The following is a 21,048-nucleotide window of genomic DNA, read 5'->3' as shown; positions in this document are numbered from 1 at the left end:
CTCTCCATACAATCAAATCTGTTCTTTCCTTTCTCTCGCCCCCTTCCCTGCTTTAGTCAGTGCCTTGTAGCTTCTTCCTGGACCTTTGCTGTCTCACACTCCTCCAATCAGGATCATGGTACATAGTTGGGCAGTTTGTATACCACAAAATCTGCTTGCATTCCTGTGCCCTAGGGTGGACCTTGTGATTTGCACAAAGGTGCCACATAATCTTGGTGGTATAGACCTGCACTAAAACAGTAGCTGCTAGCTACATGTGGCTATTTACATTTTAATTAATTAAAATAAGTAAAATTTAAAGTTTAATCCCATAATCATACTGGCACATTGCAAATGCCTAATAGCCACATGGGGCTAGTGGCTACTGTGTCAAACAGCACAGAAAAAGAACATTTCCACTGTTGCAGTAAGTTTTGTTGGACAGCACTGGATAACTCTGCTTCTAAACCAGTCTATACAATTTGCTAGTGTGAATGATCTTTAATGCTAATCTAAATATGTCCTTCTCTTGCTTAAAAGCCTTCGATGATTTCCACTTCAATCAGCACCGATCAGGTAGCAGGGCGGTGAATCAATTTTGTGGGTCACAACCAGCGTAAGAACAAAACCAAGCTTATAAGGAAGTCCTTTTATGACCTGAACCCTCCCGGACCCCCTTTCTAAGTTTCTAACACTGTTTTGTGCTAGGTTCGACTAATTTAAGAACTGCTGGTGGTTTCACCTAAGACACTGAGCTTTGTTCTTTCTTTCATCTCTGTACCTTTGCTCATGCTTAATCCTCTTTTTGGAGTACTGGTCTATCTTCTCTTTGCCTGGACAACTTCTACTCATCACATAAACCTCAGCTTAAGAAACAGCTACTCCAGGAATCCTGCCCTAAACGCTGCAGAGCGGGATGGATGCCCTTCTCTGACCTTTCATCACAAGCGCAGACTTCCCTTAACAGGGTCATAAATACTGTAATGATTTAAGTGTTCCTTTCGGGCACTATACTAAGTTCTTTCGGTGCAAGTATGTTTCCCCCCTTTGCATCTCAAAGGGGAAACACAGTGCCTGGAACATAGTAGACACTCATTCAATAAGTATTTGTTCAAAGAATAAACGAGGGAAAAAAAGAAAAATAAATCAATCAGTTGCGCGGACAATGTAAGTGCGTCGTAGACTTCGGCCATCAGAGGGCGCCAGCGCACCTCGGCTGGTGCGCAGGCGCGCAGGGAGGGCGGGCACGGCGGCAGCGGCAGAGGCGGTGGCGGCGGCGGTCGTGGCTGCGGCCGGGGGAAGTGAATGGTTTTACCCAGAGGGCCCTGCGCCGCCTTTCTCCGCTGGCACCGGCGCCGCTCCCTGCTCCTTCTTCCCGGCCATGGCGTTCACGTTCGCGGCCTTCTGCTACATGCTGGCGCTGCTGCTCACCGCCGCGCTTATCTTCTTCGCCATCTGGCACGTGAGTAGCGGGGTCCGGGGGAAGGAGGGCGAAGAGGCGGCGCAGCTTCTTCACGCCCGGGGTTGGCGGCTGTCCGGGCGGCGACGGCCCCCGTTGGTCCGTCCGCACGCCAGGGGCTGGGGCCAAGGCGGGGCAGGCGGCGCGGCCAGGGCTCCGTGCGCCCCTTGTCTGCAGGTCGGGGGCTGCAGGTCCGGGAGGAGCCGAGGCGTGCGGTGGACCCGTGGATGCACCCGCTGTGTCCCCGAACAGGCCGCGCGCGCGCAGCTACTCCTCCCTGGATGGGTGGGGCGGCCGTGGTCCCGCCGGGCCCTGCGGGACAGCGCTTCGCTGGCGCGGACCCTCCGCGGGCCCGGGGCTCCGCGTCTCCGCATCCCGGGGAGATGTGAAGGGCGCACGGAGGCATGCTGCGTGCTTAGCGGGAATGAAGTTTGCCAAATTACTATTATTTAGTCACATTGTCTTTCTTTTCGGGTTTCCGCAGGAGTGTGGCCCAAATGAGATAGTATACTTTAGATGAATTTCCATTGCTGGTTTCAGCACTTGTTGGGTACTTTTCGAGTAGAATGATTTCTTTTTTTTTTTCAGATTCTGTTTCCTTGTGAACTTTGATGCAGATTGGATTGATTACTTTGTTGACTGCATCTCCGAACTTTTCCCCTAAATCATACTTTGACCGCCAGAGTTTCTCAAGAGACAGCCTTCTTTTCAGGGTAGCTGGATTTAGTAGAGATAGTTTTAATTTGATTTTGAAAATGCTCAGAAATCTTAAATTTTCCTAGGGCATTTTTTTTTTTTTCTTTTTACTCACATCATGCCGCAGGATTGAAGCACATCTTTACTGGTTCCTGTAAGGAACAAGGAAGTTTCCCCTGACAGTTCTACAACAGATTTCGAAGGATTCTTGTTTCTCTAGCACAAAATGAGAAGCAGCCTTCTGGAAATCAGCATTCATTAAAACATTTATCTTATATTTGCTTCTGCCCTCATATCCTTTTAGTACCTTTTAGGATATTAGTTTTCATTTGAATGATTGGACACGTTCAGTCCCATGTAAATTTTAAGTCCTGTGTCATCAGCCCTATAACAAGGATTTCTTATGGAACATAGAGGGGCAGCGTGATTTAAATAGCAGTGTCTTGTAAAAAAAAAATCTCAAAAGTAGAATGATATCACAAATTACTCTCTTTTGCTAAAGAGTGTGATTGTTTATAATTTTTTTTTATTAAAAAAATTTTAATGTTTGTTTATTTTAGAGAGAGAGAGCAAGCAAACAGGACAGGGGCAGAGAGAGAGGGAGACACAGAATCCGAAGCAGGCTCCAGGCCCTGGGCTGTCAGCACAGAGCCTGATGTGGGGCTCAAACTCACCAACCTCAAGATCATGTCCTGAGCCGAACTGACTGAGCCACCCAGGAGCCCCTGTTAATAATTATTTTAGAACCCAACTGCTTGTATAGTGGGGAATACTTACTTAGGTAGGCTGTTAAGTAATTCCTCCCTCAAAATGCTTGTGGGTAGGAACCAATAAATTAAGAGCGTTTTAGTCTCTTTGATGGAAGAACAATAAATAAAGATAATTTCAGATGCAAACTAGCTCCACTTTAGTAAGCCTTTGGTGGACGTGAAATGTGTGATTCCCTTCCATTTGTATGTGTGGATTTAAGTCACTTCCTGCTTGATGGATGGTAAGGATTCTGAGAAGAGAACTGTGGATGGCCACGTTTACAATTTGAACAGGTTGTGTTTAGCTTAAGGAATACCTGAACTGAATTTTTAAAAAAATGGGTAATTTAGTTTCAGCTTTGAAGTGAATATATGTCCGGGTGAACTAGGTAATTTTAAGTCCTGTTACAGAATTAAAAAAAAATTTTAAGACTTCATTGGTACTCCGCAGAGTACAGAGAGCCTTATCCTTAAGGATTTCTTAGTTCAGAGTATTCTACATCCTTTGGGAACAAATTGAAAATTCCAAAATATATAGTTTAAATTTTTCTGTTAACTACATAAGGTTAACTACATAACCTTCAGTTTATCTTCTTAGGTAGTTTTAAGTATCAGAAGACTCATTTGGAAATTTCAGTTAGAAATTCAAAGAATCCTGTTTACATTAACTGTTATATGGAGGTTATTTTTTGAGTTGATGGTTACATCTCTCTGTTTGGTCCTAATTCACGTGATTGATGCTCTGTAGGGAGTAGAGTTGGGAGCATAGATTTGTTTGAACAAAAATCATTCCAAAGACAGGCATCAAATTTGAAGGTATCCTGAATTGCATAGTTTGGTATCTTTAGGAATATATCTGTTTTGTTTTTGCACTTGGGGGGAAATTTTGTGAACGTCTTTGTCCAGGCACACAGTAACAAAAGATATGAAAACCACTAGGTTAAGAATCTTTTCAGGGGCGCCTGGGTGGCTTGGTCGGTTAAGCGTCCTATTTTGGCTCAGGTCATGATCTCACGGTCCGTGAGTTCGAGCCCCGCGTCGGACTCTGTGCTGACAGCTCAGAGCCTGGAGCCTGTTTCAGATTCTGTGTCTCCCTCTCTCTGACCCTCCCCCGTTCATGCTCTGTCTCTCTGTGTTTCAAAAATAAATAAACGTTAAAAAAAAAATTAAAAAAAAACAAAGAATCTTTTCAGAAGAGTTTTGAAAACTCCAGCTTGTAGCACTCATTGCAGTAACGTACTCGTTAAAAGATCCCTTGAAATCACCTGAACAAAATGTCCAAAGGAGTTAGTTTTAAAACATAAGTTTTATACTCTGCTGTTAAATTGGATCTTTGTTATAGGCAAGTAATTTTATTTGCAATGACAGTCCTTATCTTGATCTTTATTATTATTATTATTTTTTTTAATTTTTTTTTCAACGTTTTTTATTTATTTTGGGACAGAGAGAGACAGAGCACGAACGGGGGAGGGGCAGAGAGAGAGGGAGACACAGAATCGGAAACAGGCTCCAGGCTCCGAGCCATCAGCCCAGAGCCTGACGCGGGGCTTGAACTCACGGACCGCGAGATCGTGGCCTGGCTGAAGTCGGACGCTTAACCGACTGCGCCACCCAGGCGCCCCTTGATCTTTATTATTAAGATGCACTGGGGATGTATCACAACAAATGTCAGGTATTTGACTAATATCCATAAGTAATCAGAAATTAGTATCTTCTAATTGTACATTTATATTTTTAGCATTTATATGTGGTAGGGTTTATTAGCAAAGGCAAATGCCTTTTTGTGAGTTCTGTATTTTTTTAAGCTAGGGCTCTCCACCCCCCCCCCCCCCCCCCCCCCGCCTTTCATTCAATAAATATTGACTGAACACTTAAGTATGTGCTAGTACCAGGGACATAGCGGTGAATACAGCAAAAAATTTTTGCTGTCATGGAGTTTACATTTTAATTATTTTTCTTCTATTCGTATTTTACTTATAATTTTTTATTTGATCAGGTTGTTGAGTTTTATAAAATTTTAGAACATTTAAAAAAAAAAAGATCTTTTGGGGTGCCTGGGTGGCTCAGTTGGTTAAGCGTCCGACTTCAGCTCAGGTCACGATCTTAACGGTTTGTGAGTTCGAGCCCCGCGTCGGGCTCTGTGCTGACAGCTCAGAGCCTGGAGCCTGCTTCGGATTCTGTGTCTCCCTCTCTCTCTGCCCCTTCCCCACTCATGCTCTGTCTCTCTCTGTCTCAAAAATAAATAAAAACATTAAAAAAAATAAAAAATAAATAAAAGATCTTTTTATGAAGTGAAGAACTTTAACAGGGAAATAAACTAGCATAGTGAAAGCTAGAAATACAGAACTCCATTGATCACTGGTAATATTGAGTTAACACTGTCTCACATACGAGGATACTATTCCTAACCTACCAGAGGAAGGGCACCAAAGGAAAGGTTCTCTGTTCCCTAGATGACCAGTGACAGCAGCTAAAGCAGCTCCCCCATAAACTTGGTGCTTTTGGCTTCTTATTTTGAGTGGTATGTTGCCCTTATTGATTTTTCAGTACATTTTGATTTTGAAGTTATGTGTTAAGTGACCCTAAATGTTATAGCCACATTTCTCCAGATGTAGACAGAAACATTCTTGCCATATATTTTTTAAGTGGATGAGATCTTTCTCCCCTATTGCATTTATACTTGTTTGGCTCATCACACCATGAGAAGCTGGTCTTACCTGGGTTACCCTTCAGTTTTTAGTTTGGTGACCCTAATGAAACCACCTGCAAGTGGTAGGAATATGCATATGACACAGAAGGAGGTCAAACTGATCACTTTTATCGTGGCCTTGAACAGGGCTGCTTTTGCTTATATGATGCCTTTAGGTACAATAGAACAAAGAAGTTCTGCTCCTGCTTGGGGTAGAACAATGAGAAGAATCCTCCCTCCTGATTGGACACAGGCTCTCAGTGCAGAGCCTGGTGTAGAGCCCATGACCACAGGAGCACGGGCTGGCTTTGAGCTTCCACCTGGCCCTGGCCTTTTGTCTTGTAGAAATTGCACGACAGTATGTGGCGATTCTGGCCACGAAGTTTGAAAATCATTTGGTGTTCCTCTCTATTCTGAGGCTCTTTCTTGTATTTCCAAATTGAAGTAGGACTTTGAAATGTGAGCACAAATGGGGGAACAGACTGAAGCATGTGAGCTCATCTCTGGTGTCCCACTGAATTCTGTGACCAGAGCAGGGCATGCACAAATGATGAAAAATACTTCACCCCGAGGGGCACACAGACCTGTACATAAATACTTCAGTGTGAGAAATGCCATGTTGGTGGCATTATAAAGTCCTGTGCTATGTGGATATTAGAGTGGCATGCAGTTATTTTGGCCCAAGGGAGTCAGGGTAACCTACAGAGAGGAGCCAACATAGGAAGAGGGTTTTTATAATGAAGAGTTTTGGTAAATAGTTGTGGGTGAGGGAAAAAATAATCTCAAGAAGAAAGAATAAGTTGAACAGAGGCACTGAAAAATTGAAAATTGAAGATATTTATTATAGTAGTATAAGATCATTTAAATGATACTAATATAAACATGTTTTCAGTTCTTTAAATCTGATTCTGGTTATTAGCACATAGTGAATTTACTCTAAATTGGTACATGTAGTATACCCTACATTTGCTTTGTTTTATTAACTGAATTTAATTATCATTTGATGATGGGGCAGGTTTGTTGCTGTATTGTAATAAAGTGAGAGGTCCTAACTATTTTAATTTTATTTTAGATTATAGCATTTGATGAACTGAAGACTGATTACAAGAATCCCATAGACCAGTGTAATACCCTGAATCCTGTAAGTTATAATAAAGGATTTTTCTGTAGATTTTTAACCTGTTTTTGCTTTTAACTTGATATAATTTAAAAATGGCCAATATTCTCAGTAGCATGATATAGTTGTACTTTTTTTGAGTAGGCAGAATTTACAAAAATATTCTTTTTCCTGCTTGACTATTCTGACTATTATTAATCTGCTGGTGATCTTGTCAGCTGTCATACTAACATTCTTCCAATCTGCTTTTTACATTGTCGGCCAAAGACAGTTGAAAAGGTCAAAAAGATTAAAAGAGTCAAAATTGCATTAAAGGTGTGTACTGCTTTTTAGTTTAATGTTTTAATGCTACATTCATTTCATGGGGAGGGTTAGGGCATTTGTATCTGTAAAGTGTTCTGTTCGGTGTGCTCATTTATATGCCTGTTGAGGTTTATGATTTCATGAAGTTTCTTACTTTATGCAAATGTTTGCTTGCTGGCCCAGTCAAGTAGGGAAAGCTGTTAAATGCTTATGCATTTCTGAAATGTTATAGCCATAGGCACTTCTATATTACATTATTTGGTTCAGTGTTTGAAAGTTGGTTAACATACAATGACTTTAATAGATGGTAAGGTTATTCTTATGTTGTGACTTACTGTGAGGTAGCCCGGAAGTGGAGTCTTCAGGAGCATGTCTACTTTTTTTTTTTTTTTTTTGGTTATGTCTGTTCTGGAATTAATTTTTCACTCTTTTTAGGTGGATAGCTCTGTCCTTAGGCTCTGGACTCATGCTGCCAGAATTTTATGGATAATAATTTATGTACAAATGTCTACATAGTTATTTCTGGTATATATCCACTCTCAATTTCTAAAACAGCCTTGTCTTACACGAAGTTCTGAGCTCTGATGGATTTAGTTATAATGCGGATCGGCTCCATTGTGCTTAGGGGTTTTTATACATATTTTTTGACTTCATTTAGTTTATTCATTTCGGAAGATTTTACCTTTAGCCTGTAGGTTTGATTTTGCCTAACTGGTCAGAAACTGAAAGGTTATTTGAAAGCAGTGGGTACGTCTTCAAGAATACAATAATTCATCTTTAAAAGTTAATGAAGATGAAAACTTGTGTAGACTTGAGTTGTATAAAACTGTAAGGCACTAGCATGCTAGAAGGATTTTTTGGGGGAAAGATCTATAAAGTTAGTTTGCTACTTTATCATTGTTTCCTAGATAAATATGAGTGATGGAATAGATTTCTAGCTTGTCTTTAAAGAACTGCTACAGTAAGACTATGTGGGGACAATTAACAGTGTTAACTTACTGGCTCTTTCTCTGCTGTTAGGAAACAAAAGAGAAGATGAGTCTGCTTTCTCATTGGAAAGTAACAATGTTCACTGTAAAATATCTTAACCCACTGTTGAAACTAATTGTTACCAAGAAATTAAGAAACCAAAATTTGTTTATTAATGACAGTTTATTAATAATATTCTATCTTCTTTGGCTTCTCATTACTTCAAATAACCAAAAAATGATGAGGATGAGAATAGCTGAAATCAGATGAGGGCTTTCCTGGGCACCAGGCCCTGTGCTAAGCATCTCTACTTGGGATTTTTCTTTCAGTGCTTGTGACAGTCCTAAAGGGTAGGTGTATTGTTATTCTCATGAATAGGAGGATAGGCTGAGGCTTAGCCAGGTTGAAGCACTTTACTAACAAGATCAAACAGCTAAGGTAGAACCAGATTTGAACCCAGACCTCCACATTTTTAAGTTCAAGCTTCGGTGTTTCCCTAATTTATTGTAAATTTAAGAGGGACTAATTTCATTTTTACATAGAACGTGTGATTTCTGACTCTTCTTCATGGAAGGAAATTCTCACCTTAAAAAGATAACTTGCTTGGGACACCCCAATGCGGCATAGATTGGGAGTTTTTATACCAGCACAAGTTGCATTCTGGATAGGGTGCCGATAATTGGCTTGCTAGCAGTGCATCTGACAGTTTTCCCTATTTAAAGTTTGTTTTGACAATTCTGCCAAAGTATGGGGGAAGACAAGTATTCTATGTTAAAATGTGAACCTTAACTAGAGAATGTTACGATTTGCATGTTAAATATTATCATTTCAGCCATATTTGTGTGAGGAATTTTTTTCTGGATACTAGTTTTTGTGTAAACATTGGTTCCTAAATGGAATAATTTTTGTGCCACTTACCAGGAAATTTCACCATTAAAGAATGATTGGAGTGGGCTGGTTTTTGTAAGAGATGTATAATAAAAGTGTCTGGATTTTTTTGAGATGAAGGGAGTGTGGCATTGTTTCATATTAGAACTGGAAGAGTTGCAGATTATCTTTATTATCCCTCTTACTAAAGTATATTGTTAAGAGCAGTAGAGATCATGCTTTCTAAATCATTTTCTCCCCATATCTCAGTTTGGAATTGTAGGATGAAAATTTGGATGATTTGTATTGTTACCTATCACTTGGCTTTAAAGAGCTGAAGTACTTATTATAAGGAAAAGAAAAATCCTGTAATTTACACGAGTATTATAAACAGCTCTAGTGGAACTCCTAATATAGTGTATCTTTTTCTTGGTCTGTCCTGGTTGTAGTCTTTGTGTTTCAAAGATTTCCTGTGGATCTTTTCTTGTTTTCTTGCAGATGTTTAATTTTGATCTTAATTAAATGGTGGCTTAATGGTTCGTGTTATTTACAAGTTTGTATACATACACAGAGTTTATTATATTAAGTTTGTAGAAAATATCTGGTTAGTGGTATAGATTAGTTGGTTTTACTGAGATTTCATTTAAAATATTCATTAAAAAACTTTGTTTTACAGCTTTGAAATGAAGAAAGTGATTTGGGAGTAGTAGAAAGCAGGCTTGAATATGTAGTACAATTGCATTGTTTCTACAGCGATGGTTTCCTTTCAGTAAAGATCTGCTGATGTTGAGGATTCATATAATTTTACCTTGATACGATGTGAACATCTGAGAAACTGGCTTTGCATTTGTGACTCATAGGAAGTCCTTGGCCGAAACTTGAAATGAAATGTTTGGGACTTTAAATAAGAGTCATTAGGCTGAAATCTTTAGGATGAGAAAGGCAATTAAAACTAAAGCATGAATTCTTGGTTATTTTATAAAAAGTATTTCTCTTCAATTAATTTTTCTCTACAATCAAACAAATTATTTTGTTTTTGAGTTCTGAGCTTCTACTGGTCTGCTGTGCCTGTAGCAGTTCATTGGAAAGCAGGCTTAAAAGAAACGGGAAGGCCATGTGAAATCAGAGCTCAGGAACTAGGGAAATTTCCAATTTTATGGTTCAGAACTCTGTCTTTTCCCTCCTACATTGCAGAATGCACATTGTTTGCATCTGTGTATATTAGTGTTCTTCCCCCTATGACTGTGCTGAGATTATTGGCTTTTGGCTTTCCGTTGAAAAATGACTTTTGTGGTAATGTGGTGTGGTTTGCTAAATATTGTATATGTAGCATTCCTGGTTTCTGTTAAAAGCTTTAAAACATTAGTGTGTAAAATAATCTAAAGGGAACTTTTGTTTTTGTGGATTTTTTTTTTTTTTTTGTATCATGTTGCATGCGATCAGATACCTCATTTTTATATTTTTATCATTGTTGAATGGTGGGAAGTATTCCAAGTGATTAGCAAATAACTGAATAGTCTGGGTGGTAACTTTGTATAATTTAACCTGTTACTGTAAGAATTTGAATTTTAAATTTTAAGTTCTATTTATTTTCTTAGCGCGAGCTATATCATCTGGTCAGTTTGCTTCTAATTCTGCTTTTGGTAAAAATTTAAATATGGAAACAACACTCAGCATCTTTCATCCCTGATTCTAAGAAAACAGTGATTTTGCATTATGGGAACTTGGTTGCCACCTGCTTTCCAACAGCATTTGACTTAATGCCAAGGCATTTTGATAACTGCCTTGTATTTTTCTTCCAGCTCGTACTTCCAGAGTACCTCATCCATGCTTTCTTCTGTGTCATGTTTCTTTGTGCAGCAGAATGGCTTACGCTGGGTCTCAATATGCCCCTCTTGGCATACCATATTTGGAGGTAATATAGATATATTTCTAATACTTTTCCTAATTATATCTTACTTATACTATGGTTATCTTACATGCTAGTCACCTAAATGAAAACTGAAAATTAGTTGGCATTTATTTTAAGTTTATTTCGGATAGAGAAAGAGACAGAGTGTGAGTGGGGGAGGGGGCAGAGAGAGAAGCAGGCTCCAGGCTCTGAGCTGTCAGCATAGAGCCCAACGTGGGGCTCTACCTCACTGACTGCGAGATCATGACCTGAACTGAAGTCAGGTGCTCAACTGACTGAGCCACCCAGGCGCCCCAGTTGGCATTTATTTTAAAAATCAAGTAGATGAACAAATAGCTGTTTAAATACCTTTTATGGCACTTACTTTGTTAATCTTTAGAAGTGTTTTTCAAAAAGTGAGGTTTAATTTGGATACAGTTATGTGTGCAACTCTGAAGCCCTATCCCTGTCTGTTACCCCTGCACCTCCCAAGGAGAGCAGTGATCTCTGTGAACTTGAATTAATTTTGCCCATCTTTGAATTTCATATAAATCAAAATGTACAGTGTGTTTAACTTCTTTCTCCATTTTTACTTTATGATTTTAAATTTGGTTGTTTATAAAATATATTCATTTTTTATAACTTTTAAGGTATGTCAGAGCTACATAATAGAGTTAGAGGTTTTTTGTTTTTTCTTTAATAGGCACGTTAAAATCTCATTGCTCTTCATTTTAGGAAATAGACTGAAAAAGTGTTTAGGAGTAAAGTGATACCACATCTGTGACTGAGTTTGAAATAGTTTTTTTTTTGAGAAAAACATGCATATTTGGAGCTAGAACAAAAAAGAGAAGGGTAGAGCTGTGTGGTTAATGTGAATATCTTGGTGAAGTGTTCTTTTCTGTAAGTCTAAAATTACTTTAAAAGAAAAAGTTAAGAGAAAAAAAAAACCTTAATTTTTTATAGTTATTGTTCTTTTTCTTGTATTTATGAAAGTATAGGGCAGACCAGATGTGGCCTAAATAACTGTCCTGTTCTCATTTAGGAGCTTATTTATTTATTTATTTTTAAAGTTTATTTATTTGGGGAGAGAGAGAATGTGCACATGTGCATGCACACGAGCAGTAAAGGGGCAGAGAGAGAGGGAGAGAGAGAATCCCAAGCAGGTTCCAGTGCAGAGCCCAACACAGGGCTTGATCCCATGAACCATGAGATTATTACCTCTGCCAAAATCGAGAGTCAGATACTTAATTGACTGAGCCACCCAGGCGCCCCTAGGGGCTCTTGTTTTAAAATTAAGATGATAAGAGGAAAGAACTCCACCCTGGAACTAAAAGCACTCTTCCCTGTGTGGACTGCCTCTCATTGTAACAAATGTTATTTGAGGAGAAAAACCCTCCTTCCCATCCTTTTTGGAGTGGCTAATGGACTGTGTTTATTGCAGGTATATGAGTAGGCCAGTGATGAGTGGACCAGGACTCTATGACCCTACAACCATCATGAATGCAGACATTTTAGCGTATTGTCAGAAAGAAGGCTGGTGCAAATTGGCTTTTTATCTTCTAGCATTTTTTTACTACCTATACGGGTGAGTTTAAAAAAGAAAATGAATATATGATTTCACTTTGCTGCCTAAAAAGTTTGTAGGCATTACAGTCTTAACACCTTAAAATCCACTTGAAGAATAACTCAGCGTCTTGAATGGTGGTAACTGCTAATGGCACAGTGCACACCAGCAAATGCACACACGTTGAATATGAATAAACTGGTACTTGTCGGGACACCCAGCTGGTGTGCGGTCAGAGTCAGAAAGTTTGGTCAGGGGTGCTGCTTCCTAAGTTTTCAGACACAGTAATCCTCATTGTCTGTGCTAAGTGATGGCATTGAGAAGATTGCAAAAAAAAAAAGTGTGAGTTTGCCAAAATGTTTGTGCTTGGCTTCACCATCTCTCTTGCCATGGTGTTTTACTTTTTATCATTCTTTACAAACTGTATGCTCTGCCCTTTATTTTATGGCTTGCTTCATCTGAATGGGAGCATGAAAGAAACAGGTCTTTCCTATGTGATGGTGCAGCGATCGACTCCTCTCCCTTTATAGCCATGATGGACTGCATCATTCCTCTAGGCCAGCAGTCCTTGACCTTGGCACTGTTGACATTTTGGCCTGGATAAATCTTTGTTGTGGGGGCTGCCTGTGCATTGTGGGATGTTTAGCAACATCCCTGGCCTCTACCCAGTAGATGCCAGTAGCGCCTGCTCTTCTGCAGTCATCAAAACCAAGAATGCCTCCAGACAGTGCCAGATGCCCTCTGCGGGGCGCAGTCAGCCCTGGGTGAGCACCACCGCCCTAGGTGTACTGGAGATGGAATAAAATGGCTGCTCATTAAAATGAGGGAAGGGGCACTCTCACACGTGGGATTGTATTTCTTTAAACTGCACCAATATACTTTTCTCATCTTTTATTGATATATATTCAGCCAGGGAGAACAGTTCCAACTGATTTCCAAAATAGGAAGAAAGTTGGCCATGTAAGATGGAATTGTATTCATTAAGCTGCTTTCTTATTCCCTCTTCTTTTTGTTACTGGAGAACTTGCTGAGTATTAGATGGTAGGTTTATATTCATGTTTCTCTTTACGTTATATGTTTCCATTACGGAAAATGATGAATGAAGTGCTAGACTGAAATTCATGGAAAAGATATGTTATGCTTTTAGAGGTTATACCTGTGAAAATGAGTATCCATTAGTGCATCTACAGACGTTCATTTATGAAACAGATAGTGAATAAGTTCTAAACAGCAAAATGCCATGTGTCATTTTCATTTCCTGTTTTCATTTTTTCAGTTTCTTTAACAAATAACTGGAACAGTGCTGGCATATAGTGGTACTTGAGACATATTTGTTGAAAGAAAGAAAAGAAATGAATGATTGAATAAATGAGAAAATCAGAGATGTGCACTTGTGGGCATGTGGTGGCTCTATGTCATTTCATTTCTGCTTTTAAGTAGTTTGTCGAGTTTGCTCAACTCTTTGCTTTGTATATCCAGTTAGAGACCCATGCTTTGGAACCATGCCTTTCCCACCTTACTCTGGTAGAGTTGGTCTGAATCAAAGGGTTATTTTTTATTTTGCTCACTTGTGCCCTTTTCTTTTTTAACCCTCTTGCTGTTGCCTACAGCCTTTCTCTGATGGGAAAGTTCCTTAAGTCACCATTCCCATCTGTAAAATGGGGATGATAATGGTACCCAACTCCTAGGACTGCTTGGAGGATTCAGCGAGGTCATGTACATAAAAGACCTAGTGGAGGGCCTGGCATGAAGTGAGCCCTTGCGAGATGCTCACTGCTATTATTAGACAACTCCAGAGCAGTGCACTGTTTGGATGGCTTCTCTAAACTCTGATCCCCTATTAAGCTTTCAGCTGTGCTGTTCTGTTTGGTAAAATTGGAAAGAAAATAGGAGACAACCACAGCACAAGCACTGAGCCAAGTCCTACCTTAGGCAAAAGTCCATAAATGCAAATTAAGATTGTCTCGTGAACTGGTCATTGGTCTTTTCATTTTCTGTGGTGGTGTGATATCATAAACTAGTTGGCTGTGTAAAGCAGACTCAACTTTTTGGTGCTTTTTGTTTTTATAATTAGGAACGTTTGAATTAATAGGCTTTTTCTTCTTTTCAGCATGATCTATGTTTTGGTGAGCTCTTAGAACAACACACAGAAGAATTGGTCCAGTAAGTGCATGCAAAAAGCCACCAAATGAAGGGATTCTATCCAGCAAGATCCTGTTTCCAAGAGTAGCCTATGGAATCTGATCAGTTACTTTAAAAAATGACTCCTTATTTTTTAAATGTTTCCACATTTTTTGCTTGTGGAAAGACTGTTTTCATATGTTATACTTGGATAAAGAATTTAAATGGAATTACGTATAAATTAATATAAAATGATACCTCTGGTGTTGACAGGTTTGAACTTGCACTCCTTAAGGAACAGCCATAATCCCTTGAATGATTGCATTAATTATTGACTATCCTTAGTCCATTGGAAGCTTTTGTTTATAGGAACTTGTAGGGCTCATTTTGGTTTATTGAAGTGCCATCTAATTATAAATTAGCTGTAGATATCAGGTGCTTCTGATGAACTGAAAATATATATCTGACTTGTGGGAAACTTCATGGGTTTCCTCATTTATCATGTATGTGATTATATATGGACACATTGACAAAATAAGAAGAGTGGGATTTTCTCCCCTTCAACTTGAATATTATCCCTGTATATTGCATGAGTGAGAGATTTCCCATTATTTCCATCAGAGTAATATACTTGCTTTAATTCTTAAGCATAAGTGAACATGATATAAAAATATATGCTGAATTACTTGTGAAGAATGCATTTAAAGCTATTTTAAATGTGTTTTAATTTGTAAGACATTACTTATTAAGAAATTGGTTATTATACTTAATGTTCTAATCTGGTGGTAAAGGTATTCTTAAGAATTTGCAAGTACTTTAGATTTTCAAAACTGAATGAGAGAGAACATTGTATAACCGTCCTGCTGTTCCTTTAGTGCAATACAATAAAACTCTGAAATTAACTTATTTTCAGTGCATTGTTTTAAAGATTACAAATAGCTATTTCTTACACTTGCTTAATCCATAATAAAGACATATTACTGTCAGTTTTTAAAAAAACTAGTAGAGTATTACATTGTGTGTGTGTGCGTTTTTTTTTTTTTTAAGTACTGTGCCCAGATCTAAAAAGAATGTTTAAAAATTTTTTTTTAACATTTATTTATTTTTTGAGACACAGAGACATAGCATGAGTGGGGGAGGGGACAGAGAGAGAGGGAGACACAGAATCTGAAGCAGGCTCCAGGCTCCGAGCTGTCAGCACAGACCCTGATGCTGGGGTTCAAACTCGAGAACCACAGAGATCGTGACCTGAGCGAAAGTTGGATACTCAACTGACTGAGCCACCCAGGTGCCCCTAGAAAGGAGTGTTTTTAAATGGCTAAACACATTACTCTGTGTTGTCACTTGACAAGATTCATAAACATTGATGCCACAGCATCATCATTTTTTGTAACCAATTTAAAAAATTGTGGCATTTGAAGTGTTAACTTTGTTTTTCCTTTTTGAAACAGCAGGTTTTAAGGAAAAATGACTCGTTAAATTCATTTTTGCTGCTGCTTGTAAGGCAGGTAAACTATGGCATGTTTTTGTAAGAATTCTTGTGCTTTATTTGGAATGAGGTAGTTAAGGCAATTGAAGATAGTGTAAGTGGTTCAGAAGTTTCTTTTTTTTTAAATATTTATTTTTGGGAGACAGAGAGACAGAATGTAAGCAGGGGAGGGGCAGAGAGAGAGGGAGACACAGAATCTGAAGCAGGCTCCAGGCTCCGAGCTGTCAGCACAGTGCCCGATGTGGGGCTCGAACCCACAAACTGTGAGATCATGACCTGGGCCGAAGTCGGATGCCTAACTGACTGAGCCACCCAGGCACCCCATTTTTTTTTTTTTTTTTCAGAAGTTTCTTAAACAAAAGATCAAAGAAAGAAAACCGGTATCTAGAAATTCCACTTAATAATCAAGGGAGTTTTATGGATGAGTTTGTGGAATTCGTACTCTAAGAGTGCCTTGAATTAGATGCTGGTTGGTTAATCCTCTGCTAGCGAAAAAATGCTTCTCCACCTTTGAGAGTAGCCGTTAACATTTTGGGATTGCGTAGCAGGGTGAGTATTTGGAAGAAGAGAATGTAGAGCTAGAAGAGTGAGAACCAAACCATTTCATAACGAGACAAGCTTTAAAGACCTGTGTTTTGGGGCGCCTGGGTGGCTCAGGCGGTTAAGCGTCCGACTTCGGCTCAGGTCATGATCTCATGATTCGTGGGTTCGAGCCCGGCATCAGGCTCTGTGCTGACAGCTCAGACCCTGGAGCCTGCTTCAGATTCTCTCTCTCTCTCTCTCTCTCTCTCTCTCTCTCTCTCTCTCTGCCCCTCCCCTGCTTGCTCGCTTGTTCTCTCTCAAAAATAAATAAAAACATTTAAAAAAAAATTTAAAGGCCTGTGTTTTATGGTCTGAAGGATACCTCATGGGAGGTGAACTGTTGGTCAGCTCATGCAGAAAATTATTTATTGACCTGTTGCTAGGTACTAAAGATTCATGCTCTGAGTTTGAGCAGTTTCTTATCCAACTAATGATGTCAGCACCCACTCCTCATTTTTCTTTCTGGTTCACAAGTACTTTTGATCATGAGGGACCTTGTCGAGTCCAGATAGGTTTCCTGGAGCTGTTACCTTGGCATTCCTGTCAAAGTCTTTTCACAAGCCCTTGCTGTCTCCTAGCAAGTGCTACTTTCAAGTATTAAGAAACCTTTTAATCATGTTTTCCTGATTATTCTCCACAATTCTGCAAGGCTTAATTAAGGCTGCAGTTTGTGGAAGCCACTTTCTCATGCTTCAAAAATTAGATTTGTAGTCCTTAGCTGATTCCTCAAAGGTGACTTGACTGCCAGTAAGGTTTACCCTTCTCAGGGGTAGGCTGTTGGTTCCTAGGCATGGAGACTGTGCAAAGATTGAGTGCCTGGAAGCTCTCGTGATATCTACCCGTCTTTACCTTTTCCAGTGTTTTAGGAAAGTAAACTACTTATGAAGAGAAAGCAGAAACAAGATCCCTGCACAAGGCAGTCTCCTGCTGGCTCTTGTCCTTGCTCAGACTCCAGTGTGTTTCCCCCATTTTATCTGTTTCAGCAGTCCTAGCCTTCTGTTATTCCTGCAGGTCCAGCTGCGGCCTAGTTAGCCTGGCAGCGTAACCCTTCCAGCTTTTACCAAACTGCTCCCTGTGCAGTGACTGCTGTTTACTTAGGTAATTTTTTTTGCTTTGTTACAGTTACTTTTGCTATTATGTGGTTTGATTTATCTTTAAAGGGTTTTCCACCTTTCAGAAACCATTGTTGAATACCGCTATGCTGTAGTTTATATCTATACTGACAACTCTTTGTTGCTGTGGGTACTACGGATTCTCCTGAATTAAAAATCTTATGTAATAAATGTAGTCTATTTAGCAGTTATTCTTTAGAGTAATAATATTATACCATGGAGTATGTCCCTTTAGTACTAAGGAAGTATAGGTGTAGAAACTTAGTAATGACGTTTGATGATTTTCACAATTGTAACTGGCATTTCCCACTTCTTGTCCCATGGTTGAGTAGAGTTGGGTCCCAGGCTTTGGACAAATTGCTAATTTGTTTGAAGTTTGAGGGTTGTTTTTCATGGGAAGGGGAAGTGATAGGAAATGACCAGACTTTTGACATGTGTCGGGTATTATGAAAGAATTTGAGAAGCCTCTTGGATTACATCATTAACTCCCTGACCTAGCAGTCAAGTTCAGATACCCAGATAATGGTCTTTCACAAAGCAACAAAGTACATGGCGGTTTGCAGTATGTGTGTCGTTTTAAGCCTGTTCAATATATTTAAGCCTGAGGACCACTCTTGCTAATAGCTCTCATAGAGCTCTTCTCTACTCTCCAAATCAACATATTTTGAAAATATGTCCACTGTATGCATAGAAAGGAAATAGAAATGTAGAAATACTCTAAAAGTATGAAAAAACTTTCCTTGCTACATTTCTCTTTTCTTCCAATTATATATTTACGAACAGTGCTCATGGAATATTCTTGCCATGGTACAAATAATGATTTTTTTTTTTTTAATTTTTTTTTTTCAACGTTTATTTATTTTTGGGACAGAGAGAGACAGAGCATGAACGGGGGAGGGGCAGAGAGAGAGGGAGACACAGAATTGGAAACAGGCTCCAGGCTCTGAGCCATCAGCCCAGAGCCTGACGCGGGGCTCGAACTCACGGACCGCGAGATCGTGACCTGGCTGAAGTCGGACGCTTAACCGACTGCGCCACCCAGGCGCCCCAATAATGATTTCTTTGTATCTCTTACACCCTGCAGGAGTGTGAGCTTTCATTTTAGGTGTGGCTATGTCACAGCAGTGTGACGTATCCACACCCCCCCACCCCCGGTTAAATAATATGTATTTAAAAGTACTCATGTAGTTTACTTATTTATATATCATTCAACACTCACAAATGTGCATCCCTCAATAATCAGTTGTACAGTATAATTGTAAGTCAAATTTTGACACCAAAAATATTTTAAAACAACTCTATTCAAAGGGGAAAGATAAAAATATTGATACCTGTCTAGCATTGTTCCTAAAAGTATGCAAAGTATGCATATTCATCCTTTGGGGAAACTACTAATGTTAGTCTCAAATTATTTAAACTCTTTTGCTCAAACCAATCACTGATCTGTGGTCAGAGCAGCAGCCAGCGAGTCTTTGGTACCAGCAGTATAGCTCGGAAGATGAGTCTGAACTGATACTTTAGAATGATGCCAAGAGAAAAAAAAATGTGGCTCTATTCCTGGATCTGTTGAATGGCTTTCTTAGAACAATTTCACTTTGATTAATTAAGAGTCCTAAAGCTAAATATCTAAAAGGAGTAAACAGCTCTGCTGCCTGTACTGCTTTTGGGAAATGGTGTCAGCCATATAAAGTGACTGCTCTGTGGGACTGAAGGTTTTTTTATCCTACGTTAATTTTAGTAATGCACATAGTGGACGTGGAGATGGAGAGAACGTGGTCACATGGATAAGAAGTTAATTTTATTGTACAGTGCTTTTTCTAAACATTGAAATCTCTTTGCTTACCATGTTCATATATTCTAGAGAAGAAAAATTTCTTAAATAATAGGTCGATGACTAGGTAGACCCCTAAAACTACTGAGAGAAACATAGACTGTAGTTATCCATCTGTGCTCACGGTTTGTTAAAATCTAAGTTAGCCTGATCAGTGCTGTACCGCTGTCCAAAGAAAATGCCCTTAAGTAGTCCTACCTTAGAGCTTAATTTATTTTGCTTTTGTATATTAAATAAAAACCATCTCAAATGTGGCCTTGTGTAGTTTATGGTTAATGGCTGAGTCTCTGTGTTAATTCAATTTCATCAGCTAACTCTGGCTTGTGTGTGACCAGGACTGTAGTCTCTCTGCCCCATTGGTTTGAGGGCTGTTCCACAGGTTAGGTAGAGAAAATACTTTTCCAACTATGTGAAATTATATTCTTTTGAGTAGTGCCCCATTCCATGATTCTGTTATGGAATAACTGATGTTTTCCCTTAATACTTAGTATTAAAGTAGTTAAGCATTTTAAACATGGAAGGCTTAACTGGCATTTGCAGTAAAAATGAGAGAAGCATGCACTTGGGAAATTCATTTGATTATTAAAGGATTTGATTAATCCATGCCAACGTTTTTCTTCCACTTTCTTAAGTGTTCATGAATAAGCTTTATATCCATATTGAGGAGAAGCAATATATAAGATTTGCTAGTATCAATTTCAGTGATTTCCTAAAGTTTAATAAGTATTGTGATTTTTAAATTGTTTTTGGTTGTAATACTGAAATCATGAGGAAGGTCAACCTATTATTGCAGCCTGTACTTGAAAAAATTTTTTTTCCATCTATAACTTTTGACATTATTATCTTAGATTAGAAACCCCCACAGTTTAAACCCCCCACATACTGCATATGTGTGGTAGGATATGTGTGGTTCTCCCATCTTCCTTAGTATACTTATAAAATCTTAAGTTCTGAAATCAGTGTAGACATAAAAATATTAGAATACTGATTTTATATTCTAGAACATACTGGCTGTCTGGTCTGAAGTTCCCAAACAGCACTAGTAATTGTTCTGAAGTATTCCCCAATGAAATTAAAGCAGCAAGAGAAGTTTGAAACAGAAGAAAACTTTTGGCAATTAGATGATTATTCCAAAAGTTTTGATGTGAAATTTACTTTGTCTCGTGGGGAGGTGCCAGTCACAGCCAAGGGACTATTGCAGGTGATACCAAAGCCACCACTATCTGTGAAAATGTCCTTGTCTACAGTGCAAACAACTGTTCAACATTACATTTAAAGACAAAAAGACATATTCAGTAGCATAGGGTGAGGTGAGGGAGGGAATTGGAGACTGTTAATCTGTAGATAAGTGCTTTCTAACAGAAATGTGAAAGAGGGATTTAATTCATTCTGTGTAGTCCCTAGGGTAAAAAATGAGTGGTCTAAAAAGAGAGCACCTGTCTGAACCAAGGAATTCCTCATATCTGAAAATGTTCCATCAAATGCTGGATAAACACCTATTGGGATGATCCAGCATGGGAGGGAGGTGTCCAGAAGATTCATAGGATCCTTCTCACTCGTGTATGTCTATGAAGGAGGAAGAGCCATGGGAGGAAAAGTGGGAGGAACAGAGGGTGAAAGTTACTTGATC

General features: G+C 39.1%; 1 protein-coding gene across 1 annotated transcript; it reads left to right on the top strand.

Annotated features, from left to right (window-relative positions):
- The first annotated feature begins 1,276 nt into the window (after positions 1–1,276).
- Positions 1,277–15,310, top strand: CNIH1 (cornichon family AMPA receptor auxiliary protein 1). The gene is made up of 5 exons (XM_030319139.1): positions 1,277–1,441; positions 6,645–6,713; positions 10,631–10,743; positions 12,161–12,304; positions 14,394–15,310. Exons 1-5 carry the CDS (start codon positions 1,361–1,363, stop codon positions 14,419–14,421), a joined length of 435 nt encoding a protein of 144 aa, XP_030174999.1. The 5' UTR covers positions 1,277–1,360; the 3' UTR covers positions 14,422–15,310.
- Positions 15,311–21,048: the final 5,738 nt, after the last annotated feature.

This window comes from Lynx canadensis, chromosome B3 (genome assembly GCF_007474595.2).
Source record: "Lynx canadensis isolate LIC74 chromosome B3, mLynCan4.pri.v2, whole genome shotgun sequence".
NCBI lineage: Eukaryota > Metazoa > Chordata > Mammalia > Carnivora > Felidae > Lynx > Lynx canadensis.
The sequence above is the reverse complement of the archived record's forward strand: the minus strand, read 5'-3'. Positions and strand labels throughout refer to the sequence as shown.